Source organism: Taudactylus pleione, unplaced genomic scaffold (assembly GCF_031769625.1).
Source record: "Taudactylus pleione unplaced genomic scaffold, aTauple2 ptg000434l, whole genome shotgun sequence".
Taxonomy (NCBI): Eukaryota; Metazoa; Chordata; class Amphibia; order Anura; family Myobatrachidae; genus Taudactylus; species Taudactylus pleione.
Genome location: NW_028284836.1, coordinates 3448245 through 3467407, shown reverse-complemented (window position 1 = coordinate 3467407; position 19163 = coordinate 3448245). Strand labels below are relative to the sequence as shown.

The 19163-nt window shown below is 47.9% G+C and overlaps 2 protein-coding genes across 4 annotated transcripts in view; one reads left to right on the top strand and one right to left on the bottom strand.

Moving 5' to 3' along the window:
* The window catches only part of FBXO16 (F-box protein 16), a 55587-nt gene extending 42906 nt beyond the window's left edge, over positions 1–12681 (bottom strand). Inside the window, exons 1-3 of one of the 2 annotated variants that reach the window (XM_088447558.1) lie at positions 12601–12681; positions 4736–4848; positions 1094–1129 (exon numbers count right to left, since the gene is read on the bottom strand). In XM_088447558.1, the coding sequence (XP_088303684.1) occupies positions 1094–1129; positions 4736–4831 (132 nt within the window). In that variant the 5' untranslated portion in view covers positions 4832–4848; positions 12601–12681. Of the gene's footprint in view, positions 1–1093; positions 1130–4735; positions 4849–12541 lie in introns of both variants that reach the window. The other variant, XM_088447559.1, reaches the window with a different exon arrangement.
* A 332-nt stretch (positions 12682–13013) lies between these two features.
* The window catches only part of FZD3 (frizzled class receptor 3), a 75236-nt gene continuing 69086 nt past the window's right edge, over positions 13014–19163 (top strand). For both annotated transcript variants that reach the window (XM_088447556.1, XM_088447555.1), the window contains exons 1-2: positions 13014–13072; positions 18076–18564. In XM_088447556.1, the coding sequence (XP_088303682.1) occupies positions 18355–18564 (210 nt within the window). In that variant the 5' untranslated portion in view covers positions 13014–13072; positions 18076–18354. The remainder of the gene's footprint in view (positions 13073–18075; positions 18565–19163) is intronic.

Here is a 19163-nt window from a genome sequence, read left to right as displayed (position 1 = left end):
GGGGGCGTGCTGTCGATGTTGATTGACAGCACACACCCTTTGGTGGGCGTGCCGGGGGCGTGCCTGCCAGATGGAGGCGTTCCCATGGGAACGCCTACCGTCTGAAGCCGTCCCCACTGACATCACTAGTGATGTCAGTGGGAGTGATTTTGGCTCTGATAGAGCCAAAATCACTCCAGGGCTTGTGGCAGGGAGACCCTACCGCAGGGTCTCCGTCGCAAGTCCGATGGTCGCGATGGTGAAGACCATCGCGACCATCTTTTTGGCCGCTCGCATATGCTGTGGGTGGTCACCCACAGCTATACGAGCGGCCAGGAGGCCGCTCCATTTTCATGGAGGAGGGCCCTGATTCAGAGCGAGCGGAGCTAGGCACAAAACTCTGTCCGTGCATAAAGGACAAACAGACAGACCACACACACTTTCTCTCTTAATAAATAAATATGTATATGGTATATTTACTACATGTTATAGAATTTAATAAATACTTTACTATCCTATTTAGAACTCCTTTCTAATAAGTTATCGCTTTTATTTGTGGCTTCAGTTACAATACATTCGCTACATTCAGATAATGTTATATAGTCTTAAGAACTGTTTTTGGTGTCTGTTCCTGGTCAGCATCTGTCTCCGCTTCCCGACATCCAACTTTCTATCAGGACTGACAATCATTTGGAACTCACATATGTTGCAGTTTCAAATCAACTTTGTCTAGGACTTTATGGCCTATAATGTCTGACACACTCACACGTGTATCGCAACTTTATCCTCACTTTGCATTGCACTTTTTTTCAAAATCAAAGTTTAAATATTTCCTACATCATGTATCAGAAACAGCTGTAGCCACCTCACAGATTTAACGCACTATATGGAGTAGATTTGTTCTAGGACAAAAAGCTATAATCTTAAAGCCTAGCACGTCAGTTAAATTTGCAATGACACATCTGTGGACTGCACAGAGGAATTATGTTACTTGGGAGACATTTGGCATTGGCAGACAAACATTACCTGTAAATGTTATTTTTATGAAAATATTCAATATTATTATTATACTTATTGAAACTGTTGCAGTAATGACTGAAGAATCACAACTTACCCACTTTCCAAGCAGAGCTCCTCTTTCTTCAAACACCTAAGTAAATACAAAGGTCATATGTATATGGTTCATGTAAGCTCTTTCACGGTCAAAATATCTGCTGCCAGCAGCTACAAGCACGGTACATGCGCTATCAGCTACAAGCACGGTACATGCGCTATCAGCTACAAGCACGGTACATGCGCCATCAGCTACAAGCACGGTACATGCGCTATCAGCTACAAGCACGGTACATGCTCTATCGGCCACAAGCACGGTACATGCGCTCTCAGCTACAAGCACGGTACATGCGCTCTCAGCTACAAGCACGGTACATGCGCTATCAGCTACAAGCACGGTACATGCTCTATCAGCTACAAGCACGGTACATGCGCTCTCAGCTACAAGCACGGTACATGCGCTCTCAGCTACAAGCACGGTACATGCGCTCTCAGCTACAAGCACGGCACATGCTCTATCGGCTACAAGCACGGTACATGCGCTATCAGCTACAAGCACGGTACATGCGCTATCGGCTACAAGCACGGTACATGCGCTATCGGCTACAAGCACGGTACATGCGCTATCAGCTACAAGCACGGTATGTACATGCGCTCTCAGCTACAAGCACTGTACATGCGCTCTCAACTACAAGCACGATACATGCGCTATCAGCTACAAGCACGGTACATGCTCTATCAGCTACAAGCACGGTACATGCGCTCTCAGCTACAAGCACGGTACATGCGCTATCAGCTACAAGCACGGTACATGCTCTATCAGCTACAAGCACGGTACATGCTCTATCAGCTACAAGCACGGTACATGCTCTATCGGCTACAAGCACGGTACATGCGCTATCGGCTACAAGCACGGTACATGCGCTATCGGCTACAAGCACGGTACATGCGCTATCGGCTACAAGCACGGTACATGCGCTATCGGCTACAAGCACGGTACATGCGCTCTCGGCTACAAGCACATACAAGCACGGTACATGCGCTATCGGCTACAAGTACGGTACATGCTCTATCGGCTACAAGCACGGTACATGCTCTATCGGCTACAAGCACGGTACTTGCGCTATCGGCTACAAGCACGGTACATGCGCTATCGGCTACAAGCACGGTACATGCGCTCTCAGCTACAAGCACGGTACATGCGCTATCAGCTACAAGCACGGTACATGCGCTATCGGCTACAAGCACGGTACATGCGCTATCGGCTACAAGCACGGTACATGCGCTATCGGCCACAAGCACGGTACATGCTCTATCTGCCACAAGCACGGTACATGCTCTATCAGCCACAAGCACGGTACATGCGCTCTCAGCTACAAGCACGGTACATGCGATAACGGCCACAAGCACGGTAGATGCTCTATCGGCCACAAGCACGGTACATGCGCTATCAGCTACAAGCACGGTACATGCGCTCTCAGCTACAAGCACGGTACATGCGCTCTCAGGATGTCATCTGCCAGGAATCACAACTATCTAGCTACCTTATAATAAATATCCCCAACTATAAAACATCTGTACATGCCACAATCTAACATTTATCTTTACATAGAGTCACAACCGTGAAATATGCTCCACAGGCGTTATATATAATAAAATGGTACAGTGTGTAGAGGGGCGCTGTCACCCATAGGAATCATTTACTTTGATACAGCTATGAACTTATCTAATACCGTTAATTGTGCGCTGTAACCCATGACGCTCAATCCCGTACATCTCATCAATATGTCAGTAGTCTGACTATACTAAACTGCTAAAGCCTGACATTGGATTGGATGACTGCACGTGACATGTACTGTATGAAATACACTCCTCTGTGACCCACTTTAGTTGAAGATACCGCACGCGTTTCACCTTAGCTGGAGAACAGAATCTAATATGCTTCTAATATGGATTCCTGCGTTGTGCTTGGCAGGATCATCCTGTCAGCGAGTTTACCTTAGTCTTCCTTCCCAATGCATGGGCTCTCTGACACATGCAATGACTTTCTAGCATTTTTGGGAGGGAATAATATGCCATTGTGGCATTTAAGCCACCCCCTTGCATACTAGTGTGAAAGCCCTGAGACGCCAATTTCTCTGCCCGTGCGCAGTGCAATTCTGCCGTGGTTATGGATACTTCACTATCGGCCCACCCTCACGCACATCTGTCTATGGCAGCTGCAATGTCTCTGTCTGGATTTGGCGTCTAAGAAGGCAGCGCGCTTGCAGAGACGCCCTCAACACTCCATAACACGCCCACGCAACTGATTTTTTTGGCGGCGCTCATTTCAGGCCACTTCCCAGTGACAGAGCAGGAATGCCCATAGTCTCGCCTCGCCGTATCTATTATCTGCGGATGCGTACGCAACAGTACCATTGTGTGCACACTCAGGGTAACGCATCTGCCATTGGGGTTTTCAGAATAATTTGTGCATGAACAGTAGCAAATAATCGCTCAACTGCACAAACATTGGGCATTGCGTGCGGTTAGCGAACACCTCAAGCAGGCCCCACACCTATAAAGCTTGAATGTGGCGTTTCAGAGCAGAGTGGGGCCCCTATATAGGTTTTGCAATGGTGCCTGGCAATGCACTGTTCTGCCCAGGTCCTGTCCCATCCTCAGCTCACAAATTAAATTGGATAACCCCTGTCATACCCCTTTTACACCACCGCTTCGACCCGGGTTGTTGCCGTGCCAAACTGGGTCGCGGTTCAGTATAATGGGGGTAGTGTTGGATTCCCGGGTCGTGTGACCCGGCAATCCAACTCGGGTAGCAAACAAGGATGAACACGGGAACAACCCATGTAACCTTGCAGTGTAAAAGAGTAACCTATGTCATCCAAACCGGGTCAGTTTACAGCATGGGGAGTTCCGGATGTCCCGGCACTTGGAAATGATGTCATCTCCAAGCGCCGACAAATGAGTTCCACTGCACGCAGGAGCTGTGTGAACGGCACTGACCAGGGGCGTCTTAACAGAGGAGGGGGCCCGTGTGCCCTCCCCGTGCAGGGCCCCCTCCTTTCCCCCTGGTGGCCGGCAGCCGACTGACGCGGCTGGCCAGCCATCAAAGCATTAGTAGACTCCGGGCACTAGAGTGTGCCCAGAGTCTACTGCGCATGTGCAGAACGCAGGAAACATGGCCGCGGCGGCCATTTTCCGGCGTTCTGTAGACTCTGGGCACTAGAGTGTGCCCGGAGTCTACTGCGCATGCACAGAACACCGGTAAAATGGCCGCCACGGCCAATTTTCCGTGTTCTGAGCAGCGCTGAAACCCGACGCGGGACCACGGACAGGTAAGTTAAAAAAAATATGGGTGCAGGGTGTGCGGTGCGGGGCCCCACTGGACACGGGGGCTCATGTGCCCTGCACACACTGCACCCATTATAGATACACCACTGGCACTGACCCGTGAATAACCCAGGTCAGTGCCACGGTGTGAAAGGGGTCTGTCCCAGGTCTGACTCAGTTTGGAACCATGTTCCAGATCCAGGGTCAGACCCTGTAAAAGGGGTATCAGTAACTTTCAAACAAGTTAGGAGCTAAACTGTGCAGCTTGTGTGTATATAAATGAGTTCTAAGACAGGATAATTAATTGTAGCAAATGAATATATTGTGCCAGCTAATCACACAATCTCAGATTTGAGACGGACTGTACAATCACCTTGTCATTCATCAGCTGGTGGTTCAGCGGGGTCCACGTGCTCATTTTCGTTTGAAGTTTCGCTCCCTCTACGATCTTAGGCGGCGCAAACGCCATTTCGAGTCTGCTAAATTCTGGGGGGGGGATAGAAAGACAAGCAATCACTATTTAATTCTCCCACCTTTATAAATGTGAGTTTATACGTACTTACCTAGTCTACTCGTGCATGCAGCCTTCACATTTACACAGAGTGCAGTTTATATTAGTTACGTTCACACCAAAATGGAATTTTGCCTGGTGGCCGCTGCTTATATTCCAGGCTTGCCTGACGGCTGCAGCGGCCCGGGTCATTTGTCACTGCTGGCATGTTTGGACTAATTATGACACGGGAGATTATAGATTTGTTTCCCTTAAATTTAAACATTTGCAAATGTCTTCAAACGAAACCAGCGAGAAATGATGCGATACAAATAACTCAAACCCTCGCTGACTGAACGCAGTGACATTGACCTCAGCCAGCTTGTAGGAAAATCTGCTTTATTTGTGTTAGAGAGGGGCTAAAATAATGAGAAAGGCAACACCTACATACACATGGATTAGCTCATTGCAGGTGGAAACAATGAAGTTCATTCAGCCGCATGAAACCTAGAATTACAAAAAAGCTATTTGGAGCAATGAATCCACTTGCGTTAAAATGAAACATATAACATGCGCCTATAAGCCCATGTAATTGGAAGTGACATCACAAAACTGGTTCTACCAAATGCCACTGTATATATCCTTATACGCATTTACTTTACGGAAGTTGTTTTTTTTTTTAACCCTTTGTAAACATTGGGGATAAGAGACCAGCCCCCCCAGTGAAGCGGGCAGTCAGGGGGATTATTTGAGCGATTCACAGTGGAACGGGTCATCTAGCCACCGCCACCAATGGCATAGTTAAGCGCCCTATACAATTATAATAAGAATACTATACACTGTGACAAACACCACAGTGCGCTGAAATACTTAATAATATACAGGATGGATGCTGATAAGTTTGATGCTGCATACACATGGTCGGATTTCTTATCAGATATGAACGATAACGATTGTAAAAATCGTTCAATCGTTCATATCTTTTGGCATGTTGGGCATGCGTCGACCAACGGTGCGCGTTCCCGCATGTCAGATAATGATCTCTGACATTGACTGTGTTTGCAGTAAGATTTGGAACGATTTCATTCATTTTAATTAATGTCAGAAATCGTTCATCGTTGACAAAATCTTTCAAAACGCCGTTGAAATCGTTAAATTGTTCATTGTTATCGATGATCTGACAAATCTGACCGTGTGTAGGCACCATTAGAACCAGTGGAGAATATTACAGATACATATATTCAACTGTAAAGATTGACAATTTGGCAGGAAAGAGGGACAATGGGATTTGAGTCCAAACATGGATATTTGGGGGTATGGTAATCAATATCATCGTAATGTGTGAATGAGCCTATCGGCTGCAGCTGGGTGAATGGTCCGTTCAACAAGTGTGGTAAGGAGGCTGTTTGTGGTCAGGTGCTGCTATTTTACACAGTAATCCAGTTACACAGGGTCCTGGTTGCTTTGCTGTTGTACACTGTGGGTTCATCTGCTTAGAGCACTGATGTCTGTGGATTGCAAGGGTGTTGGGGAGAAGAGGGGCAAGTGAGAACACTGGTATTTTGGGGGGTTACAAGGGATTTGGGGAGCAGAGGGCTACATGTTAAAAGGGCTGGTGAGCAGGGGGAATGTGAGAGAAAAGCTGGTGGACAGGGGTGGAATGTGAGAGAAAAGCTGGTGGACAGGGGTGGAATGTAAGACGAAAAAGTGGTTGGTAGAGAGGCATGCAAGAGAAAAGATGGTTGGCAGGGGGCATGTGAGAGAAAACATGGTGGACAGATAGATTGTGAGAAAAGCTGGTGGACAGAGTTAATCAATAATCGCATTTGCAATGCTATCTGGGCGCGATACTAGCATCCATGATTGCATTGCAAGATGTGATGTTAGCGCCGGGATGAATGAAATTGTGCAAACAGGGACAGGGGCCCTTAAAGAGGGATCAGTGGTCTCTTCAATCCTGTGCCATGACGCCTGCACATGCGCGATCTACAGACCACACAAGCATGGTGGCCATTGCCCGGATGGGTTCCGGAAGAACCTTTTCCCAGTAAATTTTACAAAGTGTAGCATTCCGTAGCTTGGTAAATCTGTCAGCATTGCATCACCCATAGAAATCTATGGGGGTTGTGGCCACTGTCGGAAATGGAGGGACCACAGCAGATATCGGAGATATCTGCTTCAATACCTCCATAATACATCTGGGGGATACTGTATATTTGGGTATATCCCCCAAAAACGTGTGTTTTTCGGGGGAATATGCCACAAATATTTAATTATAAAAAGGCCTATGTGGAAGAAAAGTGGTGAGCAGGGGACATGTGAGAGAAAAGATGGTGGGCAGGGGGAATGTAAGAGAAAATGTGGTGCGCAAGAGGCATATGAGAGAAAAGCTGGTGAGCAGGGGGAATGTGAGAGAAAAGCAGGTGGGCAAGGGGAATGTGAGAGAAAATGTGCAGGGCAGGAGGCATTTGAAAGAAAAGCTGGTGGACAGGGGAAATGTGAAAGAAAAGCTGGTGGGCAGGGGTAATGTGAGAGAAAATGTGGTGCGCAAGAGGCATATGAGAGAAAAGCTGGTGAGCAGGGGGAATGTGAGAGAAAAGCAGGTGGGCAAGGGGAATGTGAGAGAAAATGTGCAGGGCAGGAGGCATTTGAAAGAAAAGCTGGTGGACAGGGGAAATGTGAGAGAAAAGCTGGTGGGCAGGGGGAATGTGAGTGAAAAGCTGGTGGGCAGGGGGAATGTGAGTGAAAAACTAGTGATAGCGGGGAGCATGCCAGTGTGTACCAGATGTTTGAGATTGTTGTGTGCTCTGTATTATTAAGTTAACCTTTATTTATAGGGCCCCACAAGGGGTCCACAAAACCATATAGGGTGCATAAAAAACAGCACATGAAGGGACATATTCATAGATGTGGCCACATTTTGTACTCAGCAATAAATGTGGATCTCTGCCTTTATTCAGAAATTGCTACATCTATACCGACGCACATCCTCAATCCATCCGCATTTGAAAGTAGCCACCATCACTATCAGCAGGCCCTTCCACTAGCCCTATAACTGGTGCAAAGAGATCCATCTGAAATCAGAGGGGTCTCTGCATACGCTCAGCTCCCGGGAACCCACATTTCCTGCTACATGCCCAGTCTGCTGCTAGTGGAGATATAGCTGAGGTGCGTTTGGCTCACCCATAGTTGCTGAAAACTGCATGTGCTCAGATACAGATTATGCCCAGCGTGACAAATCGCAAGATCCATCCATAAAACGAGCTTGCACACCATTTTGAATCAGCCTCAAAGTGAAGACAAAAGTACTAACATAACGGGAAAAAACAATATATACAATGCATAAAGGTCACCATAACTGGGCTATGATCACTGGCTGTAGCTGTACCCCAGTTCATGGGCACAGAAGACAGGTTCAATGCCACTGATTTCAACAGGAATGCCATAGGGGGAGATGATGGCACTGGCAGGCAAAGGAAGATAACGTAAGGGAAAAGGGTCCTGTTGGTGACAGCTTATAACTATAGTGAGGGTGCAGGGTCAACAGAGTGGGTTAGGGTTAAGCTCCTGGTGACTGTACAGGCTGCAGGGTGCATGTTTGGAGCGTCCAAAGAACGTTCTGTGCGGCACTGCAGCAGTGATATTGTCTGCACCCTGCTAGCCAGGGGCAGCGACAGTGCCGCCCCCAGGGCTCTGCGCCCTGGGAAACAGCACCACTTTCACATCCCTAGTTACGCCCTTGGGTGTTTGAAATGGACTCTATAGGGGAAGAGCAGTCAGTGTAGGGCCTGGCGGAGAGGGGAGGCAGATGCAGAGCGGATGAAGAGAAAGCTGAATTGAGCAGCAGCATGAAGGATGGATTGAAGAGGAGCAAGGCGGAAGTAGGGAAGGCCTAATGGTGCATACGCTGAACGATATCGCTGAACGATCTCCCATGTGTGCTGGATGATTGATATCGATCATCCAGCACACCACCAACCCACCAACGACGGCCTGATTTCGACCAGGTTGGCCTGCATGCACGGTCGATGGACGATATCTTTATCGTCCATACATGCCCGCGCATTGCAGGTCATTGGTGGGTTGGAGGCACTGAAAAATGCACGATATGAACGATAACGATATGATCGATATCGTTATCGTTCATATCGTGCATTTTAATCATACCGTGTGTACGCACCTTTAGTCTTAAAGGGTCTTAGCTGCATTCAGGGCAAGGAAGGGTCTAATCCTGGAGATATTAGGAAGGTGGAATCAGCATGGATGGGAAAGGGAATGAATGTGGCGTTTGCAAAACAGGCAGGAATCCGCATTTGCCCAGAATCTCCAGGAGAATCATGAATTAGGTGGAGAGTCTAGCACATAGGTTCTGAAACTCGGTCCTCAGGACCCCAAACAGTGCATGTTTTCCAGGTCTCTTCACAGAATCACAAGTGAAATAATTAGCTCCATCTGTGGATCTTTTAATTTGTGTCAGTGAGTAATGAATACACCTGTGCACCTGTTGGGTGACCTGGAAAACGTGACCTGTGTGGGGTCCTGAGGACCGAGTTTGAGAACCACTGCTCTAGCAGATCGCTATAAATCCCGTCATCGCGGCCTCATGCCCAGTGACATAGTGTTGGAAACTGTGGCAAATTGTTTGCGTGGGGTGGGTGGGCTATAATGATGCGATTCGCCCCATCATACATCCATCCCACCCACTTGGACCTCACTCGCCACAAAGTTGTCAAGTATGGAGTAGTGAATGATAACTCCTAGGCAGCGGACTTGTGTGTAGTCAGTGTATATCAGGTGGTATCGGTGCAAAGTGTGAGGAGAGGGGTCGGTGGTATTTGTGTAATCTGAGGGGCCATACACAAGGAAACAAAGAATCATCACAAAAAAAGTGTATTTTACTGTCTTATTGCCACAAGTTTTTCTTTCTTTTTATTTGCTTTATTCCACCATCTAGCATTCGGGAGCCCCATTTCCACAAGTCCTGCACGGGCGGCAGGGGAGCTTCATACCTCAGTCCATCTGGAGGGCCGCACTGCCAGACACCCAGCCAGGAGAAGGTTAGAGTGATCATTTTTATGTTACACACGTCAAGTGTATGAGGGGCAAAGAGTTGGGTATTGAAGGGGGAGTGATAGGGTGCTGGGAAACCTTACTCCGGCCATGGTTGTGGGTTATGTTACGCTGAGTTAGGTTTAGCACTATAGGAATAGATGAGTGAGTGACAGTACAAGGGGCAAATGTATAAAGTTCTATCTATCCCGCAAATGTGATCCACAGAGAAATGACCAGGAACATCCATCCACTCAGGTCCGTATTTAGGGCCTGATTCAGAGCCGCTCGTTCGTTCCGAGCGATGTTTGCCCAACTGCGCGAACCAGTCAGTGCGGCGGAAAATCGTTTGTTCGCTATATAGCGAATGCCTGCTATTTTGAGTGGGTGGTAACAGGGGAAGGTGCTTGAAAACGGGGGTGTGGAATTAGATCGCAGGCGTGCTTAAAGGTCAAAACGGGCGTTTTAAGGGAGTGCATAATTAATACAGCAGCGTCATTGACCACGTCACTTGGTTTTTTTTTACCCCGAACTGCTCGCAAAATAGCGGTTGAAAAAACCAGCCACAAGAATAGCGAGCAGTTCATACGCTGTTCGATGTGCTCGATTAATCTTATAAATAGCGGACATGACGTATGGTGCGAGCGGCCAGGGGGCGTATTTTTCAAAATTACAACCACAAGTTTTGCTCGCTCGTTCAGACTTAGAGGCGTGAACAGACCGCAATTAGTGAACGGTTCATTTGAATAGCCACCCCTTGTTTTAGAACGAACGACCGCAAATAGCGAGCGGCTCTGAATCAGGCCCTTAATCTAGTGTTCCCTCTAGCTCTGGCGGCAGGCAGGGCGCCGGAGCTAGAGAGGGCAATCTTGTGCGCGCACGCCCAAAAAGGGGGTGTGGTTATGACAAGGGGGCGTGTCTATAAGACGCGTCCCCTTTTCGTCATACTTGGGGGCGTGCCCGTCGCTTACGGACATGCCGGGCAGCCCCCAAGCGCTGCAGAAAGGGAGAATAGATGCCTGGCGCATGCGCCCGGCGTCTATTCTCCGGCGGTGACCGGGTCACCGCATGTTTGTCCACCCGCGGGACACTGCGTCCCGCGGGTGAGAACGGCTCCCGCAGGCTGTTAGGGCAGGGTGCTTTTTGCCCTCCTCCTGGAGGGCAGGGTGCTTTTTGCCCTCCAGAAGGAGGGCAGGGCGCCGCGCCCCACTAAAACAGCCTAGCGGGAACGCTACTTAATCTTTATGCTACCCTACCCAGACCCCTAATGTATCTACTGGCTGGGTACCCCAGGCAAAGTGAAAGACTTGACTAAACTTCTACTTCATGATGTCACACGTGCTGCACTTCAAGGCCACAACATCACTGAGTCAGGAGCTCAGAGCAAAAGGCAAGGCTGGGGTAATTTATGGAGAGTTTTACCTGGTCTTGGCCTGTCGTAATGCCCCATTCCTGGCCAACTGGTAGCTACGGCCCTGCCACCCTGTGCCACAACGCCACTGAGCGAGCTGTACATCCCTGCTGCTGGGGGACAACACTTTCCATAATGCAGGTCTATTCACACACAATGGGCCTGAGATGTACTCTATGCTGATGTTTTCGCAGTTGAACGATTATCGGCCGTCTACGCATGCGTCATGATACAGTGCCGTAGTCGCTCGCAGTGCGTATTTACTCACAGTGTGACTGACAGTCAGGGAGTCTTTGGGGGAGTGGCAGCTAAAAAGGCAGGCGTGTCACAACGGTTTTGGGGGTGTGACACATCCTGCGTCTGAGATCCCGTACAGGTGCACATGGCTCCGGCGTCTCAGTTTCCGCAGCCACAGGGGGAACAAGCATGGGTAATGAGCCGCGGGGTAAACCACGTGGCTAATTGGATTCCCACCATAGAGTTAAGGCCCCCATACACCGTGCGATATAGCTGCCGATCCGACGCATCGGGACGATATCGCTGCTATATCGTACCGTGTGTGGGCATGATATCGGACAGAACGCGCTCTTGTGGGGTCGTACATCGTGCCTCCAGATCTTACTGCAGCTTCACTTGATCTGGGGATGCGATGTACGATCCCATGCCGCGCTATGCGGGTGGGGGAGGAGGGTGCCTGCATATCGGGCGGTCGGCCACCCGATCACTCTGTGTGTTGGAGGGTGCCGGCATATCCTGCGGTCGGCCACCCGATCACTCTGTGTGTTGGAGGGTGCCGGCATATCCTGCGGTCGGCCACCCGATCACTCTGTGTGTTGGGACCGCCCGATATGTCGGCCGTCGGATCGCAAGTCGCATAGCAAAGTGCATATCGCGCCGTGTATGGGGGTGGACTCAGGACTGCTAACTTTGAACGGTCTGCGACCGATGTACACAGATGTTTGGATTTGCAAAGACACCGGTGGGCGTCTCTATACATATTCCGGCGACTGCGACATTTACATATTATCACACAGCAGCTGCGTACGGTACCCCAGCTGTGGCGGCATTAGCGTACAACCCTGAATCAGGACCAATAATAACAGTACTATACCAGGCATATATACTTATCTGCCTCTTGCCCCCTCTACCTGGCATAACATGCCGCCCCCCAGCTGAAGCAGCAGGCCACACAATAACACACATATACAGTATATATATTATATACATACACACAGTACACAGTGACGTCACAGAGCGGGCTGATACATTGTTACACAGCACAGGATACCTGATACAGCGGCGGAGACCCGGATGGAGGAGCCGCAGGATCGGAACACGGGCGCTTGGGTCGTTGCTATGGAAACTAGACCAAGACTCATCCTCCTGCCAATCACCCAGCGGACGGCCACGCCCCCCGCCCATCCCCTCCTTACCACCTGCCTATCACCCGGCACATGCCCACGCCCCCACCCCACCCCACCCCGCAGGCTGCCGGCTTTGTCGCTGAGTTCGTGAAGAAAGAAAGGGTTAATGCAGGTCCCCGGCTGCCGGCCTAGCGTCCTCTGTGAATGAGAGTGGGCCGGGCTGCTAGAAAATAGAGGGCGTGGTCTGTAGATGCACGATAGGAGGGCGGGCTCTCTGATGGGGCGGGGCCTGGTGGTGATGGGGCGGGGCCTGAGTGTGCCCCCAGCAGTGAGTTGCCTGAGCATTATCACTCTCCGCTCTCGGTGTGGCTGTGCTGCTGTGAGCCGGGCTGGCCGGTGAGTACGGGGGTCCCCTGTCACATGTACAGGCAGGAGCACTGCTATAATGATCACCATCATGTGCTGCATTATTATTCCATGTGTCACTTTATATACTGCACCCCCGGGGCTATAATGTGTCAGAGCATACTATATATGTATATTACATGTGTCACCTTATATACTCTAACTCCAGGGCTATAATGTGTCCTGCACTGTACAGGGCATCCCTGTATATTAGCAAATATATATATATTACAACAAGTAATATGTCCTGTGCAGGGCATTACTGTATATTAGCACCATGTATGTGTGTATATATCTATCTCAAACACACTGCATTGTTGGCCATTGTTAGTAGCATTCATACATACAGTTTTGGGGCATCATTGTTGCATTGCATTATTATCAGTACTGGCAGCAGTACATCCTAGTGCATTATTGTTATTAGTATCGCTAATGGATTGCATTGCATCGTAATTAGGATCGCTACATATAGATAGTGCATCGTGCACTATGGTTATAGACATATTATGTATTAACATCTATATATAATTTTTTTAACATTGACTTATGTAGTGCCAGCATATGCCATTGTACTTTGCAATTGGGAATAAAACCAGACTGTGTAATAGATGGACAGAGAGGTCAGAGGGCCCTGCCTGCAAGCTTACACTCTATAGATAATATTGGTAGTGTGCTGATAGGATGTATAATTATACACTGCAATGTAATCCATTCCTTCCCCTATTTATAGTAGCCGCATGTCTTTGTATTTATACGGTTCCTAATGCTGCATGAGTGATAGCAGTATATCTGTATGGGAGGGGGCCTTCTGTATAGATTTGAGACTTGCGGTATGTATCATGGGTGCCTATTTGTTCATTGATATTAATGTATGTACTGTTTGTTTTGGTGATCTGCACTGAGCATACAGAGTAACCCCATTACAAACAGAATATAGCAATATATATATATTATTGCTATCAGCTTTGTAGCCGGTGGCACAGTGTGATGATGGCCTTGTGGTCAGCCCTATTATTATTTTGCATGTATTGTCTGCGTTCTATCTATCAGTCCGTGACTATTGTGCTGGTGTAATGAGCCAGTGCATTGTTGTGATGACCATATCACCAGTGGGAGAGGTCTGAGAGGTGTATCATGGTGAATCGGGGCCTAAGGCTGGTGACTGTATAAAATAGATTAGAATACAATAGCTCCGCATTGCTTTATTCCCATGTAGCCAGCTGCATTATCTTGCGGCATTGTGCGTTGCTTAGGTGTTTGTATGTTTATATAGTGCACCCTCCTCCTGGGCCAGGCCGCCTTTGTACACCCATAACGGTCACTATTCCCATCAGCGGCCAGGCATCCGTCCTAGGCCGCATGAGTAATGCATACAGTGCCGTGTCACTTGTCCCCCGGCCAGGCATCCGTCCTAGGCCGCATGAGTAATGCATACAGTGCCGTGTCACTTGTCCCCGGCCGGGCAGTGCAAGGGTTAATATCCACTTTCTATTATTAATACCCAATGGATAATCCTAGATCATTAGCATATTAAAGGCTGGTCGTCAGGTATTATCCTAAGCCTATTATTTCTCAGCAGCATTGGCAGGTCATGTTGTTGCTATCTGTGTTCTGTGTAGTTTTTTAATTTGTATGCATTGGACAGATTTATTATTATTATTCTATATATTTTTTTTAGGTAGCTTCTACATGTTATGCTGCAGTGTACAGAGAATATTTCATCAACTGCATGAGCCCATGCCCCGTAGAACTTACACTCTAAACCAGACACACGCTAGGGTTAATTTTGTTGGGAGCCAATTAACCTAGCATTTATGTCTTTTGGAGATTAAAAATAGACTTGGCTAGTGCCCTTGGTTGACAGAGGGCTCGGCCCTTTGTACAAGTCATTTGTGTTCTATCGCCGCACGCGTCTACCTGTCACCTTATCACGTCGCCGGTGAGGTGCCTGGGAAGCCCTGTATGCACAGGGTTAGTTTGTCACACCGGACCCCCTGTCCCGCTGCTGTCCAGGGCTCCTATAGCTGTGTCCATTCCCCTCACATACAGTAGGTACACATTGCTGGTGTGTCATTAGCCAGTGTAGTACAGATAGCCTTACACATGCTCTGCCCAGGTGTGATCCTTACCTGCACCTCACCTGGGTGCAGCACTTGGATATTCAGCAATTTAAAGGTGTTTCAATTTTTTATGAATCCATTGAGAGATACATTAGGCCAGGGGTCTTCAAACTTGGCCCTCCAGATGCTGTGGAACTACACATCCCAGCATGCACTGCACATAGTTTTAGCATGCTGTTATATCAAAAAGGTGGCAGTGCATGCTGGGATGTGTAGTTCCACAGCAGCTGGAGGGCCAAGTTTGAATACCCTTGCATTAGGCAGTCACAGCTGGCAGTGTACCTCATTGAGGCCCCCATTTATCATTCATAGTAAACACCAGGGTAATTTTTCGTTTAGAATCACTGTGATACAAACGAAAAATTCACCAATACTTACCCCTCCGGTGAGGTCCTGCAAAGTCCTCATCGAGGTCCTCCGCTGGGCTGCTGGCAGCCTATCGCTGCCGGTGATGGGGCTCCGGTGTTATGCGCATGCGTGACGGTCCGTCTGCAAATGTGCATGACATGGGGGACCCGGCAGTGCCTGGGAGGCTTCCCTGAACCCAGAAAGGCACCGCCGGGTCTCCTTTGTCGACAATGGGAACCACATCGCTCTCGCTATCTAAAAAAGTCGAGCGCGATACTGTGACAAACAGCGGTAATCTTAAGGGGCCTATCCATTTGCCGACTTTCTGCACGATGCCACCAAAACCAGGAGGTTTTGGTCGGAACGTGCAGAAAGTCTGCTAGTAGATAGCCGGCAAGGACCAGCGATGTGCGTGCACGCTGGGTCCTTGCCGACACGGATAATCTCTCCAACATGTCAGACAACCTGACGACAGTCGTCAGGTTCGGCATGTTAGGAGATAGGAAGCCGGACGTGCAGCAGCGGCAGCACTGAAAAGACGTTCATGGAACGTCTTTCGGTGCCGCACAGCACCCGGCGACTTGAAGGTCTGAACGCTAGACCTTCAAGTCTATAAATGGATAGGCCCCTTTAGATTACCGTTGTTTGTTAAATGGAGAAACGAGGACATAACCCTTTAGCGAGCGTTAAAAGGGTCATGCTTTGGTCATAAATGGGGGCCTCAGAGTTGGGCGTCTTCGCAAGGTGCAGATTTTTACTTCGGCGCCGCTTGCTGGTTTTCTTTAGTAGTACGCTTGTTGCTCGTTTCGTCATGCGCATCTTTTTTTCCCGGCAAGTTGCACTTACGACATCACATGACAACAGGGCGGACCGGGGCAGCCAAAGTACAATAAGGGTATATCAAAAGCAAAATGCGCCTAAAATGGCCACCTAAAAGTTGCTAATGCTCCTGTTCGGAGGGACATGACTCGCTTGCGTCAAAAACACACACAATTATTTATGCAAATATAACTCTTGCGGCTGCAGTCTAATAGTAGGATTACAGTGTACTGAACTCATATATATAAAAATGTTCCCCTCCTCCGGGCGCATTTTATATATAAAGTGATGTAAAGCAGACCAGAGGCACTGCCGCATTGCAGGTGATATCGGGCAGTTGGCTTGATATTACAGTAGACGCTGCCCTAAAATTACCACAATAATCAGTATTAATACTGTTGATCTCATTAATATGTGGTCGGAAGATAGCCGCGACTGGTCGATGTTTGCCATCATTCTCCGGTCGTTAGGACGTAATTTTGCAAGATGTGTCATCCCAACCCCCACCTTCCCGCACGTGTCCCAGATCTCCCTTTTGGGATCTCTCTGAAGAGGATGTTGAAAAAGTAGGCCAATATGAAGCAATGATCTGGTTGCTATGGGTTACAGCACGTTTTCTTCACCATTAGCCTGGGACAGTTTCCAGACAGAACCCTTATTGAATTTTCCAGCCAATATAGTCTAATTGTAGTGAAATAAATAAGCTGCGTGCCTGCCAGCCCAGCAATCATACAGCTGAGGGCCAGTCTTTGTAAATACCATGCTGATTGTAAATCCTCATTTGTCATCGCGCTGTCCGAGATCTAGGGAGCTGCTTCAATTCCATCGTATATAATCATGGTTTCTCTCGCTGTATTTCTAGGCTTCTGTTGTTGGCTGTAATGCAGATATACCACTTAGCATTAGACAGGAAAGCCCCAGGGCCTAAAGCAGGGAGATGAGACAATACTACCCGGATTGTCATGAAGACCCTTTTCATAATCAGTCGGAGGACACGTACTGCATATTTCTGTGACCACAGTACGGCGTCTCTTTAATATTTATATGAAATAGATTTTTTTTGTGTTTTTGCTTATTATATCCTGCCTTAGCTATATCTTGTTTATATCAGAACCATGGTCCTGCGTATTATCTGTGTGTTTTAGGTTTACATTCGCTCCATCCTGTTACCTCCGGCTTATGTGCCTAATCCGGCATTAAACATAATTGCAGATCCTGCTTCGCTTTTTTTTTTGTGCCAGGCGTTTTCAGGTGTGCTGACTGATTCTTTGCCAGCGTTTTAACGGAAAATAAACCTTTTCATTCATGGTTTTAATCCACTTTTCTATATATATATATATATATATAACAAGACAAATATTATTCACCTCAGTTGACTCAGTTCCACTAATTATATGGGATGCTACATCAATTTGCAGTAGGAATAAACCTATATCATATAGTATATTGATCTTTAAGATACAGGTTTGATTATGGGGGGAGATAATTTTCCAATGCACGCCAGACATCCTGTCAAGGAGACGTAGGCTGCAGGAAGTTTACTCGACTGCAAAATGGTGGACTCGCATTGCTCAAATAATCGCTGATTTGGCTTTCACCGTTATTGCTGCTTATTGGCGTGCTATAGGTCCATTCTATCTTATTGCATACTTTAAAGCATGGACTGGTTTTAACGTGTCATAATTTTTTCCTTTTTTTTTTTTTCAGATTCTGAAGATTTTATATCTTTCTCTCCGTGTAAAAATGGAGACACTCATTTGGGAGTGCGGCTAGCAGCTGGAAAATTGGAATCCCTTCGGCGTAAAGATGAATCACATCGTAACATGAGGAGGAAGTCACTGTGAATAATCCCATTTTTTTTTTTTTTTTTTGCTGTCCGCTGAAAATGTGTTGGGAATCCCTCTATAATCAATGCAGACTGGCGACAGTGTCTCACCAAGAGCCGTCCGCTCGCAGGACTCCGCGGGCTAGGATCTGAGGAATGCCATGGCGTCGCGTGGATTTACCATGGCTGCCTACGCGATTTCATGCTCCGTGTGGGTTTTTTGGGCGCTCATGGAGCAGGCCGTGGGGCACAGTCTTTTTGCATGTGAGCCCATTATACTAAGAATGTGTCAGGACCTTCCCTACAATTCCACCTTCATGCCCAATCTCCTGAACCACTACGACCAGCAGACTGCGGCCTTAGCCATGGAGGTGAGAGCTTTTTTCCAGATATTAAGGATAGGCCCAAGCACAAAAGCATGGATATCACTAAAACCTGAACTGCTAGTGTGCCTATTCCCACCGGGTTAGGATATTGTCACTTGTCGGTAGGTGTCCTAACCTACGGGATGCCGGAAGTCAGGGCCGGAATGTTGGGATTCCTGCGCCGGTATTCTAAGCGCCGGGACACTGAATATTTATTATTATTTATTACCAGTTATTTATATAGCGCACACATATTCCGCAGCGCTTTACAGAGAAGATCTGGCCTTTCACATCAGTCCCTGCTCCAGTGGAGCTTACAATCTATATTCCCTACCACATGTATACGCACACACATACACACAAGGGATAATTATTGGTGGGAGCCAATTAACCTACCAGTATATTTTTGGAGTGTGGGAGGAAACCGGAGTACCCGGAGGAAACCCACGCAAGCACAGGGAGAATATACAAACTTCCACACAGTTAGGGCCGTGGTGGGAATCGAACCCACCACCTCAGTGCTGTGAGGCAGTAACGCTAACCATTACACCATCTGTGCATATATATATTTCTGTGTTATCGACAATGTAATCTGCTACATAAAA